The 13720-nt window shown below is 39.1% G+C and overlaps 1 protein-coding gene across 14 annotated transcripts in view; it reads left to right on the forward strand.

Annotated features, from left to right (window-relative positions):
* The window catches only part of HUWE1 (HECT, UBA and WWE domain containing E3 ubiquitin protein ligase 1), a 162123-nt gene that overhangs the window by 119294 nt on the left and 29109 nt on the right, over positions 1–13720 (forward strand). For all 14 annotated transcript variants that reach the window (XM_078065229.1, XM_078065238.1, XM_078065239.1 and 11 more), the window contains 9 exons: positions 58–217; positions 505–863; positions 3394–3589; positions 5008–5175; positions 6270–6415; positions 6840–6906; positions 7854–8068; positions 11473–11684; positions 12343–12525. In XM_078065229.1, the coding sequence (XP_077921355.1) occupies positions 58–217; positions 505–863; positions 3394–3589; positions 5008–5175; positions 6270–6415; positions 6840–6906; positions 7854–8068; positions 11473–11684; positions 12343–12525 (1706 nt within the window). The remainder of the gene's footprint in view (positions 1–57; positions 218–504; positions 864–3393; positions 3590–5007; positions 5176–6269; positions 6416–6839; positions 6907–7853; positions 8069–11472; positions 11685–12342; positions 12526–13720) is intronic.

Below are 13720 nucleotides of genomic sequence, written 5' to 3' on the forward strand. Positions count from 1 at the left end.
CCCTTCTTACAGTTTCTTTTCTTTGTAGAGATTTTTTTTGTCTTCTTGAATTTCTAGGTTAATGAAGAAACAGGGAACCGGCGCCCTGTGATGTTGACTCTCCTGAGGGTACCACGGCTGAATAAAAACTCGAAAAATAGCAATGGACAGGAGCTAGAGAAGACACTGGAAGAAAGCAAAGAAATGGATATCAAACGTAAAGAAAATAAAGCCAATGGTATAGACTTTTAGTTTTGAATCTTTCAAGGTGTGTTACATAAAGCTTAATGTACCTTTATGGTTTAAATTTTGGACAACTTCATCAAGAGTGATTTTCTTATCCATCAGATTGCTTGGTGACTTAAAGATCAGCAGTCCTTTTTAAATGCCCTTTCATCTGGTCTTGGAATTGATGTTTTGTATGTCTCTCTTAATAGGACCCAGGTGCTTGACCTGGCTATGAGGGAGAGATGTGGGAAGAAATGTCAAGTTAAACTGTCTGAACTCTTACTTTCTTATTTGTAGATACTCCTTTGGCCCTAGAGAGTACAAATACTGAAAAGGAGACGAGCCTGGAAGAAACAAAAGTTGGGGAGATCCTGATCCAGGGCCTGACAGAGGATATGGTGACTGTTTTAATCCGGGCCTGCGTGAGCATGCTAGGAGTCCCTGTGGACCCAGACACTTTGCATGCCACCCTTCGCCTCTGCCTGAGGCTCACCCGAGACCACAAATACGCCATGATGTTTGCAGAGCTGAAGAGTACCCGTATGATCTTGAATTTGACCCAGAGCTCAGGCTTCAATGGGTTTACTCCCCTGGTCACCCTTCTCTTAAGACACATCATCGAGGACCCCTGCACCCTCCGTCATACCATGGAAAAGGTAAGTCTTTGTGGTGTCAGAAGCTGGTTTAGCTTTATATCATACCTTTGTTCTCCTTGGTCTCAGAACAGCTGCACTTCTGGTTCTTCATAAGGTGTGTGTATGTATGTGTGTGTGTGTGTGTGTGTGTGTGTGTGTGTAGCTAGCTAGATATATAGACTATATGCTTTGTCTGGCAAACTTTACCAACTATGTGATCAGGTGCTTGCTTAGGTAAGGTAGATTGTCCCATTGGATGACATTTTTTTAAAAAGTAGAACATAAGATTTTCTATTCTTAAATTTACTATAGTAATAAATCTTAGCTATAAAGTCCTCTTTGGCAATATATATGGGTTTCTTGAAGCAAAAACTGTTAATGAGGAACTGGGATACCTTCTGCCAAGTTCACGTCTTAATTACTTTATAGGAGTATTTCTCATGTGTTCACCCATGAGCCTATTTTCCAAACATTGTATTTTGGGGTTGTAAAAGTAGTAAAGTTTTGGAAATATTTATGATATACCGGACACTTTAATAAGCTCTTTACAGATACCAATTGTGCAGATTGGAAAACAGGCATGTATGTTCATTTTAGGAAACATAAAGCAGTGGAAGAAATGACATAGCAATTAGAAAAAATGAAAATGTTTTTAACATCAACATTAAGACATCAGAGGGAGGAGTAGGGGAGACAAATGTCTTATTTCCTCCTCCTAATTCTTTGTCAGCAGTCATCATGTGAATATTATTGGACTTCCATTTTTCTCTTTTGGGACATTGTTTCCCACATTTATAAGTAATGTTGCAATATGCATCTTTGTGCATAGCTTTGTCACATTTAAGATTTGTTTTTCTTAGAGATTCTTAGAAATTGGATCAAAATGTACAAGTATTTTTTAACTTGCTTGCCAGAAAGGGGGTACCACTTTATACTTCCACGTGTGTGAGTATACATCTCACATTCTTCAGTTCTTTACCCAGCCTTTTTGATTTCATCTGACATGAGCAAAATCAAAAGAAGGAGTGCTATTAAAAGCTGCATATACATTATTCCAAGGGCAAGAGACAGCCCAATAGGGAAGAAACAACTATATACAGACAGAATTCTGACTTAAAAACAAAATACTTGAATTATTTAAAGTTTATACAACTTAAAAAATGCTAGGTAATAAAATACAGGTTCAGGATGAGAGGACTTTCTGGGGCGCCTGGGTGACTCGGTCATTAAGCGTCTCTGCCTTCGGCTCAGGTCATGATCCCCGGGTCCTGGGATCGAGCCCCGCATCGGGCTGCCTGCTCCGCGGGAAGCCTGCTTCTCCCTCTCCTACCCACCCTGCTAGTGTTCCCACTCTCGCTGTGTCTCTGTCTGTCAAATAAATAAAATCTTTAAAAAAAAGAACTTTCTAAGCTTAATTGTATTTGGGGGTATGGGGAGCAAAGGAAGATCAGTGGCAGTTTTAACGTATCAAGTTGGCAAAATGTAAATGCTTGATAATATCCATTGCAGGTACAGGTGTGGACAACCAGGCATACTCTTACTTTTGGTAGGAGTGGAAATTGGTGCAGCCACATTGGAGGGCAATTTGGTACTGTCAGTTTAAGATATCTTTTGACCTAGAAATTCTATGGCTAAGAATTTACTTGATAATTGGAAGTCAAGTATGTCGAGGCACATATAGAATGTTCACTGTAGAATTGGTTGTAATAACAAGAAATGAGATCAAATGTCCAGCAGAGGACTGGATAAATTATAGCACATTCTTTATAGTGAAATTATACTTCTCTGTTAAAAAATGAGAGTTTATAATTGTAGCCTTACAGGCAAGATAAAGGGGTTAATACATTAAACTAAAGAGCATGACTGATTTGGTAAGAAAAGCGTTAAGATTCCAAAAGATGTTTGTCTTTGTGAACATAGCTCACAAAGGAATAAATAATGGAAAATACAGTGGAGTTATTTTCTTTATTCTTTCCTGTATTTTCTATTGATTGATCCGTCCTTTTATGAGAAGACCAAAAGCATAATTATGTGTAAGCCCTGTAGTATCAGAGCAATAGTTTGTAAATAGTTTGATATTTCCTGTGGCTATCTGAGACTGATAATTGACTTTGAGGCATAAAGAAAACGTTTAATTTTGTTCTTAAGCACCAAGATACCGTATTGCATATTTTTAGAGTTTGAACCATTCTGGCTTAAAATTGGGACAGCATTTGGGAAGGCTAGGAGCTGGCACTTATATGTGAGAGCTATAATTTAGATGGATGATCAGTGGTCTAGATACATTTCCCAATTTTTATGAAGATCACATGCCATCTGGTGTAATAATTGATAGTTTTGGGATATGCCGAATGCTGTAACTTTTTTTATAATCAGGAAGGAATGGGACTTAAAAGACCAAGTGCATCTTTTCTCAAAAATCTAAAGCTGTTATCCACTGTCTGGAGGCAGAGTTGGATAGTATTTTAATCCTTGGTAACTCTTCCTTGAATGCAATTGTATTTTTGGAAAGTGGCCTTTAATCAGCAGTGTTTCTTCCTCTCTTTACTAGGTGGTTCGCTCAGCAGCTACAAGTGGAGCTGGTAGCACGACCTCTGGTGTTGTATCCGGCAGCCTTGGTTCTCGGGAGATCAACTACATCCTTCGTGTCCTTGGGCCAGCTGCATGCCGCAATCCAGACATTTTCACAGAAGTAGCCAACTGCTGTATCCGCATTGCCCTTCCTGCCCCTCGAGGCTCAGGAACTGGTGAGTTTCCCCTTCTCCTGGGCCTTTGAGACATTGAAGTCTATGGCCTAGTATAACCCCAGAGATTTTCTTTGAGGAGATCTATAACTTGGAAAGCCTCCTTAGGCAAGTGTTGGGACATTGACTAGTTGGTCATGTGGGCCAATTCAGAAGTACTCAGTAGCTTCTTACTTGCCCTGTGGTAATCCCTGCCAGAGATACCAAGGACTCATTCAGTCTAGTCCTTACCTTCAAAGAATTTGTTTTGGTGTGACAGCAGAGCTTATATACAGTGTGAATGGTTTACAGATAGAGTGGTAATTGAGGGACAAGTGGACATGTGATGACTCCACCTGATGCAGTAGGGAGTACACAGTATCATCAATGTGTTCTTACTCAAAATGTCTGGCCTATATTTAATTATGAGGAAACAAATGCAAATTGTGAGATATTCTGTAAGACAGCCAACCTAGACTATTCAAAAATATTGTTATAAAGGGGGAAAAATGCAAGGTTCTCCTAGGTTTTAAAAGGAAACTAGAAAGAACTATCAACCTTGATGGGATTCTGGACCCAGATAAAGAGATTTGGAGAAATTTGAATACTGACTATATATAGTCAGATAATTATATCTTTGTTAAATATGTCTTGGGTGTTATGATGGTATTGTGGTTATGTAGAAAAATATCTTTGATCTTAAGTGCAGGTAGATAAATTTATGGGTAGACAAATGGTGATTCTAGATGAAAAGTACATGGGTGTTAATTATACTAACCTTTAAACTTTTCTGTAGGGTTATGGGTTTTCTTTTTAAAATAAAAGGTAGGTTGGGAAGGGGGACTCATTATCTTGGGAGCCTCAGATATGTGCCTGGCTCTGTGCTGGGCAGATCTCATGTGTGATCTCATTTAATCCTCAAATTTTAGGAATGAAAAAAATAAAATTAAGGTTTATTTAAGTAATTTGGTCATTATCCTGTAACAGAACTGGATTTCAAAACCAAGTCTCCCCAACTGCAAAGACTGTACTCTTTTTTTTTTTTTTTAGATATATTTATTTATTTGTGTGCATGGGGGGGAAGGAGAAGCAGACTCCCCGCTGAGCGTGGAGCCTGATTCAAGGTTCTATCTCATGACCCTGAGATGACCTGAGCTGAAATCAAGAGAGTCGGGCACTTAACCAACTGAGCCACCTAGGTGCCCCATATACTCTTTTTTGCCTATATTATTTTTACTATTTGGTACTGCTCTAATAAGTCCTGTGGGATTTAGGGAAAGTAAAAGCCAGATTTTCTAGTAGGCTACTTAAACACCATAAATGGCCTTCTGTCCCAAGCTTACACAATGTTTATACGAGCCCCCTTCTGAGTCTTTATCAGTAACCAAGTGTAGGTACTGGTTCACCATTGACTGATTTTTCTGTGTCTCACTTTGGCTTAGCTTCCGATGATGAATTTGAGAACCTTAGAATTAAAGGTCCTAATGCTGTACAGCTGGTGAAGACAACCCCTTTGAAGCCCTCGCCTCTGCCTGTCATTCCTGATACTATCAAGGAAGTGATCTATGATATGCTGAATGCCCTGGCTGCATACCATGCTCCAGAGGAAGGTACGTAGCTAATGTACCTCAGGAGCCTGGGCACTTTGCCAGGATCTTTCAACCAACCAGTCTTAGTGAGCACTCACTATGTGTCCATGTACTGGGAATCAAGATGAGTAAGACATATGATGCCCTTTTCTGAAAAAACTAGTGGTCATACATTATGACAGATGGCGAAATAGTGGTGAGTCGTAGAGCAAGGCACCTGACCTGGTGGGGGTTGCGACCTGTAGGAAAGTTTCTTAGAACAAGTGGTTTCTGAAATAAGTTTTAAATGATAGGGATGAGGAGAATGCTGACATAATGAGAGTCCATCCCTTACAGAGGGAAGAATAAACAAAGATTAAAGAGGAGATAATATCTTGTAGGCAGAAAATTAAATACCAAGAAGTCTCTAATGTTTTCATTCTCAGAAACAAAAACATCTTTATCTCCCAAAAAACTGGAATCAGTATTAGAAGGTGTGGTTAGGCTTTCTGACCTTTGAGAGCACCATCCCAATCCACCTTTATTCCTAGCTAAGGTGCTGCTTGTAAGTACTGGGAAAGTCATGAATGAATTACTTGGAACCTAGCTTTCATTCCCGTCATATCCTTCTGGATTTTATTTGGGACATATTTATTTGATAGGTCCCACAGAATTGCCAAAAATTGATGAATATAGTCTTTACTAAGTCAAGAAAATCTGAGTCTTTGGTGCTTTTCATCCATTCAGCACTCTGATCCATAGCTCCTTGCTTCTTCTACAACCATAGAACCTTTATTCCACCTCATGTATCCTCCCCCACCCCAAAAAATAATTATAGCTAGGGCAGCCATTTATTGATCTCCGTTGCATTAGGCGTAATACCAGCTATGTTCATTTAAGCTTAGTAGTGACAGCTGAGGAAAGTAAATTGCCTGTGGTCACAAAACTAGTGAAAGAATGAGCCTTTCAACCATGCTCTCTTGGTTATACTACATTTCTCCTCTTAAGTGAAAGCCTGGCAATATCACTATATAAATAGTCATAGTAAGTTGGAGTGAACTTGACCAAGCTGCCAAATAGGCATTAACATTGCACAGTTACAAATGAGTTTTGTTTTTGTTTGTTTGTTTTTCTAGCAGAGAAATCTGACCCTAAACCTGGGGGTATGACCCAAGAGGTTGGCCAACTCCTACAAGACATGGGGGATGATGTATACCAGCAGTACCGGTCACTTACTCGTCAGAGCAGTGACTTTGATACACAGTCAGGTTTTTCCATTAATGTAAGTCAATTCCAACCTCCTGTTTCCTTTTCCCTTTCCGATACCTATATGTTCTCTCCATATTTAGGGTTATGCTACAGAAATTTCAAAGGTATTAATTTTGATGTACCTGTAAATTATCTGTGGCCTGTAAATGAAGATAAATTTAAGGTGTCCCTGGGATTTTTCTCTGTTTGGATTGGAAACATTTCCTTAAATTCATTTTTCATTCTCATTTTCCTCTGCCCCTGCTCCCCATTCTCCCAGTCACTGTTTATAATGATGGCTTCCCACAGATTATAGTATATAGCAGGTAAAGGTGATTAAAAGATCAGCCAAAGAGAATCTGTAGCATTCACAATGAGTACCCTGGGAAGGGATCCTACCATTTAGGGACAACTGTCTTTGAAATTAATAATGGCTCAGGAGTATTCTTCTTCCATAGAGTCAGGTCTTTGCTGCAGATGGTGCCTCCACTGAGACTTCCACATCTGGGACATCCCAAGGAGAAGGTAATGGTTTACTTTCTCTCTCTCATTCTTATTTCTCGAGAGGACAAAGAAACTGGGTATCCTGGGCAAGGGGGTATGGGAATGTAGGCATAATTTTCGCATTTACTTGTCCAAGTGAACTTTTCTCAAGAGTGAGCTCAGTGTTCTGTAAATAAAGGGTTTCTATATGCTAAAATTAATAAAACTGTGACTTAACCAAGTAATGGTTTCTATGGTAAGATCCTTCAGATCTACTCTTTAAACCACCCCATATATTTTGTTGGCTTTCATGCTGGTTTATAGAGCTTTGGTGCCAGTGACACAGTTCTAGCTCTAAGGTTTGTGTGGTGGATTCTTGCCTTCTAGCAGTGTCATCAGAGCCCGTTGGCTGCTTAGCCAACAATTAGAGAAATGTCATGTGGAAGCTTCCAAGAGCTGCTGCTTCTTGGATAGGGAAGATCTTTGAGATCTAAGCAAGGAGACAATTGTACTTGATACAACTGCTGGAATGGAGGCATGCTGGGATAAAGTATAGAGGGCACGTGATATAATAGCATCTCAGTATTCCTGGATGAGACAGGAAAGCATTCATAGAGGAGATCAGCTTTTGAGCTAAGCTAGATAAGTAAATATGTGCCAGGGAGACATGTGGGAAGGAAAAGGTAAAAGGGTGCATAAGGCATCTTTGGAGAGCTATTAGTACAGTATTTCTGGAGCATAAAATTATGTGTAAAAGAAGGGGAGTGACAGAAGATACGTGAACATAGCCTCCCTGCTGTACTATATCTACATATTATGTCTGAGACCTGTCATCCTAGCTCTCTGTCCTTCCACTGCATTGTGATGAGGACATTCAGTTTGTACCAGTGTCCTAAAGTGGAGAAGTAATATTCTCTTTGCACATGAGGCTTGATGTTTGCCAATATTTCAGTATGAAATTAAACCAGAGTTTGGCTCTTTCTCAACAGCATCAACTCCAGAGGAGTCTCGGGATGGGAAGAAAGAGAAAGAAGGGGACCGGGCCTCTGAGGAAGGCAAGCAGAAAGGCAAGGGCAGCAAACCTTTAATGCCCACCTCCACTATTCTTCGTCTTCTGGCAGAGTTGGTGAGGTCCTATGTTGGTATTGCTACCCTGATTGCCAACTACAGCTACACTGTGGGCCAGTCTGAGCTGATCAAAGAGGTAATATTTCCAACCTGCCTAAGATTTTATACTGTCATCATTTGGATACAAATGTGTCAGACACTTTGCTAGGAACCTATGCATGCTAGCCCAGTGTTGCAAGGCAGAGGCCTCTTGCAATAACATTGAAGAAGCTAGGCGTTTTCCAGTGGTGTGCTATCAGGCTCATTACAGGGAGTGAGTTGGTGCCATTTGTTATTTGTTTCGTAGAAAACCACTTGGTCTGCAGTGTGGCGACTGCAAAAGGCAAGGTTTGGAGTCAAACCAATTAAGAATCTGATCTAGATAGCAATCTAGGTAATACAGGATCTTGGTGAAGTTGCAGGAAAAAATGGGTGAGTTGAGGAGATGTTTTAAAGGTAGAAATAGACAAGAATTGGCAGACGAAGACAAAATCAAGGACTCGTTGTTGTGTGGGTTTTCTATTCCTTTTATGTTAGAAGAAGAAATGGTTTGAAGAGTGAAGGTAGAATTTGAAAAGTATCTGTGGTTTGTCTGCATAAGGGTGTCTAGGGGACAGTAGAATAAGCCAAATACACAAGAATATGGGTGTTTATCTTCCAGATATACTCACACCCGTGCAGAGACAACTGATGTGGTTAATAGTATTTGTAATGTGGAATATAAGGAAAGCCTAAATGTCTATCAGAGCTATGAGAAAGAATGAAGTCATACTTTATATGTCCTGATAGGGAATTATCTTTAAGTTAGATTTTTCAAGTGAGAGGACACTTTAAGAAACTGGATCATGTTCCTATATATGTAAGAGGGGTGCCCAGGGAGGTTTTGTTTTGTTTTGTATTTTTCATAAAGTGGACCTTGTTTTGTGGGGGGGTCACATTGTAATTTTATGGTTAGTAAGCAGTAAAGGGTCTGAGAGTGGAGTGGGGACAATAATGTTGCAGGCAAAGAATAAGAAAGCAGCTACCATTTTTTAAGCTATTGTGACTGTAATCCAAGTTTTTAAAATACATACAAAAATACACAATTCCTGAATAATTCATCAGTTTTTCTTGGGTGACCATTACCCAAATTAAAATGTTACAAATTCCATAAAAGCTTACCCCTTCATGCCTTTGTACATCTTCCCCTCCCCTTTAAGCTTCCATAAGGTCACCATTATCTTGAGTTCTATTGCCATAGATTAGTTTTGCACTCTATATAAATGGAATCTTATAGTACATACTCCTTTGTGTCTGGATTCTTTTGTTTAAGATGTTTGCAAGATTCATTTTCCTGTGCGGTTGTAGTTTTATTTGCTGTATAGAGTTCCACTGTGTGAATGTAACACAGTCTTATCCATGCTAGTGCTGATAGATTATTGGATAGTTTTCCATTTACAGGTATTAAAGTAGTGTTGCTACAGTCCATTCTTATACATGTCTTGGTGAGCATATACAGTTGACCCTTGAACAACACGGGGTGTTAAGGTTGCCGACACCCCATCCCCTTCCCCCCTCCATGTATGCAATTGAAAATCTGCATATAACTTTTGACTCCCCAAAAACTTCACTGGTAGCTTCCTGTTGACCAGAAGCCTTACCAATATCCTAAACAGTCAATTAACACATACTTTGTATGGTTATATGTATTAGAGAAAAGAAAATGTGATTAAGAAAATCATAAGGAGAAAATATATTTACAGTATGGTACTTTATCAAAAAAAATCTGCGTATAAGTGGGCCCACACAGTTCAAACCCGTGTTGTTCAAGGATCAACTGTTATAAGTGTTTCTGTTAGGTGGTATATGCCTAGGAATAGAATTGCTAGTGTCTTCAGCTTTAGCAAATGGTGGCAAAAGTCTTCCAGATTGGTTGTGTCAATTTATATTATCACCAAGCACAGCATATGGGAGTTCAGGTTGTTTCACCTCCTTGCTAACACTTGGTATTTTTCTCATTTTTCATTTTAGCTGATCTAATGGATTTGTAGTGGTATTGCATTGTGGTTAATATGTCCCTGTCTTTATTGGCCATTTGGATATTCTCCTGTGACGAGTCCAAGTCTTGTATTCTTGTTTTCTATTGAATTGTTTACATATTCTGGATATAAGTCTTTTGTGGAGTTATGTATATTAAATATAAGGCATTTTATTTCAAAGCTTTTAATTATTATGCCAGTTGTAGTTACTCGTGGAATAAGACATTTAATTGCAAATTTATTAAGTGTGTGTTTAATATGTGTCACGTGACTTTGTGGTACTGGGTACTCCTAGGTGCTTTACAAATGCAATTGATGATCCTTACCTCAGCACTGGAAGGTTATTGGTATTGCTACCCTTAACGGAGAAGTAGAGAAGGCTCAGAAAGATTAGCTTGCTCAAAGCCAGCTGCAGAGGAGCAGGATTAGAATTGGAACCCAGGTCTCTAATTGCAAATCCAAGTCTCTTTACTACATCATACTGCTTTCCCAAATTGCAAAGCTTTTTTTTCCAGTTTTTACTAATAATGTCCTATAACATATTTATACAATTTTATATTTTATTCACTACTGGGGAATTTTTATTTCTAATAAGTTCCATCTTAACCAGGTCACCTTATCTAATTATCCAGACTTTAGAATTTTTCAGTGCTTTTTTGTTATTGAGGCAAAATTTACATAAAATTAAGCATTTTAAAGTGTATAGTTGAGTTGCATTGGGTACATTCATTGTTGTGCAGCCATCATCTCTTTCTAATTCTAAAATCTGCTTAAATGACAACAGAACTAAGTTCCTTTCTAATATAAGGAATTACCAGGGCAGAAATCATTGTTAGAGAGAAGGAACAAGTCTCACTTAATTTCCTTCCCCTGTTGGGCCTTTTTTGCTATTTTGTATAACTCTGCATTAAATATGTTTGCATATCCATATCTGTGACTGTGCTGTTTCTCTTTCAACTCCTGCCAATTTTTAGCCCAGGGTCCTTAGCATATTGTAGGTATTGGTAAATATTACAATTTAATTGAATACTGAAGGAATTACAGCACTCAATTATGAATCAAGATTTGAATCCTTGCCATTGGCTAAGTTTTTTGTGCAGGCCATGTTTCTTTGGGCCTCAGATTACCCATCTGTCAGATGGGAAAAATATTGAACTTGGCTTAACTGTTCTGTAGGTTTACTGTGAACAGTTCCATCAAATATCACACATATAAATGTTTTGAGAAATACCAAGTGACATATAAATAAAGGTGCATAAACTGTGTAGTGAGAAATGAATGGGATTTAAAAGCATAAAATTTGGATTTGCTACTCACTTAGCTTGTACCTTCAACCCTTGGTCTTCTCATCTATAAAGTAGACCTGATAATCACTGACTGGATGACTTCAAGGATCAACTTTGTGTATTTGTACCTTGTTGATATGCAGACAATATGGCATAATTATGCTTGTGAGTAAATGTCATGATTAATGACTTTTCAGGACTGCAGTGTGCTAGCTTTTGTTCTGGACCACCTCCTCCCACATACCCAGAATGCAGAAGACAAGGACACACCTGCCCTGGCCCGCCTATTCCTCGCAAGCCTGGCTGCTGCAGGGAGTGGCACAGATGCCCAAGTGGCCCTTGTGAATGAAGTAAAAGCAGCCCTGGGACGGGCACTGGCTATGGCTGAGAGTACAGAGAAACATGCCAGGTAAAATCCATGCCTGACGTAGTGCTAATAACCAATAGCATCCCCTACTCCATTCCTTGTCCATGGGATTCCTTGCACTTGAACAAGAGTTCTGGTCCCACTGGCACTGTGTATTCTCTGGTCCTCTCAAATAGTTCTAGTGCTTCCAAATACCTAGAGTGCTGATTACATTTGGAGGAGGGTACAGCTTAGAGAAAAAAGCAAAGGAATGTTTTCATTATACTTCGAGGTCTTGAAGAAGTTGAGCAGGGTATTCAGTCTCACTTTTTAAATTAGTGTAAAGAGGGGCACCTGGGTGGTTCAGTTGTTGAGCGTCTGCCTTCGGCCCAGGTCATGATCCCAGAGTCCTGGGATCGAGCCCCGCATCGGGCTCCCTGCTCCACGGGAAGCCTGCTTCTCCCTCTCCCACTCCCGCTGCTTGTGTTCCCTCTCTCGCTGTCGCTCTGTGTCAAATAAATAAAATCTTTAAAAAAATAAAAATAAATTAGTGTAAAGAAAATTAAGAATGCTACCACTCAGGGAGTGAGCTCTCACCTGTTTCAATGTTACTTCCAGAAGGAAACACTGAGGGCACAGGAGGGTTATCCGAGGCAAGTTAGTGAAGACACCAAAGAACAGGCAGTATTCATATGATAGAGGTGTTAAACTTCTCTCCCAGGCTTCAGGCAGTGATGTGTATCATCAGTACTATCATGGAGTCCTGCCCCTCCACCTCCAGCTTCTACAGCAGTGCCACAGCCAAGACCCAGCACAACGGCATGAACAACATCATTCGACTCTTCCTAAAGAAGGGACTGGTTAATGACCTGGCAAGAGTGCCTCACAGCCTGGACCTGTCCAGGTAAAATTATTCCTGAACTCCAGCTACAGGCTTTTGCCCTCTCTTTAGTCATGCTGCTTTTATTTCTTCATTTGCTTATATTTTCTGTATCCTCGTCAGATGAGTAGTGAGCCGCCAGTGTGATAGGAAAAGTTTGGATATAGGTGGGAACCTGAGTTCTTAGTATTGTGGTTAAGCAAGGCACTTGCCTTTCATTAGGCCTTAGTTTTCTCATTTGCTGCAAACTCAAGAGTTGGACTGTATGAATAATTTTTTTCCCAAGTTTCCCCCACCTTAATTAAAAATAACCTATTATTATAAGATTATATGTGTATCATGAGAACTACAGATGAGCAAAAATAGATACCGTATTTCTGCCACTCAGATATCACTGTTACCTTACCACATATCTCTGAGTGGTTTTCTTCACATACATACAAAATGTATTTTTTTACTAAAACGATATTATATATGTTCTTGTGTAACCTGGGTTGGGTTAGGGTTTTTTGGGTGTTTGTTTTTTTTTTCCAGTTACTATCTCTACCTTCTGGTATAAGTAATTTTTCATCCTATATAATGCCCAAATCTATATTCAAAAATTTTTGTCCAAACCAGAATCTAGTTACAGACCTTGCATTACATCTGGTTATGTCCTCTGAATCTCTGTTATTCTAACACAGAACCTTAATTTTTTTAATCTTCGTTTTATTTCTATTAGTAACACTAATTTATTGAGGTGATCAGGCCTGCTGTCCTACAGAATGTTTTGCCTTCTCGATTTGGTCCATTGCAGTGTCGTTTAATTTGTTCCTTTACTCCCTGTTTTCTGTAAACTTCTAATTAGATCTAGGAGCTTAATGGAGCAATTTAAAATTATTGGTTAAGATATATCATAAATGATATATATCTCATATTCTGTCATGGGGAGACACATCTCTTTGAACTATCAAAAATCATGGTAAAACTGACTACTAGAGTGATAATCATCATTGTACTGTTATATTTTCCCCTTTCTTACTAGAAAGTAATCTGTTAGTATTTTGGCACTGTATAAATGTTTGATTTCCTGTCAGCCATATACCTAATTAATGATCTTAACACTAACTGATAATCCTCTCCTGTGCCAATTTCTTCAGGGATTATCATTGACAACTTTATAATTTCTGTCATTCCTTCTACACTATTAGCTCACATTTTTGTGTGACAAAGTCCCTGT

This window comes from Halichoerus grypus, chromosome X (assembly GCF_964656455.1).
Source record: "Halichoerus grypus chromosome X, mHalGry1.hap1.1, whole genome shotgun sequence".
Taxonomy (NCBI): Eukaryota; Metazoa; Chordata; class Mammalia; order Carnivora; family Phocidae; genus Halichoerus; species Halichoerus grypus.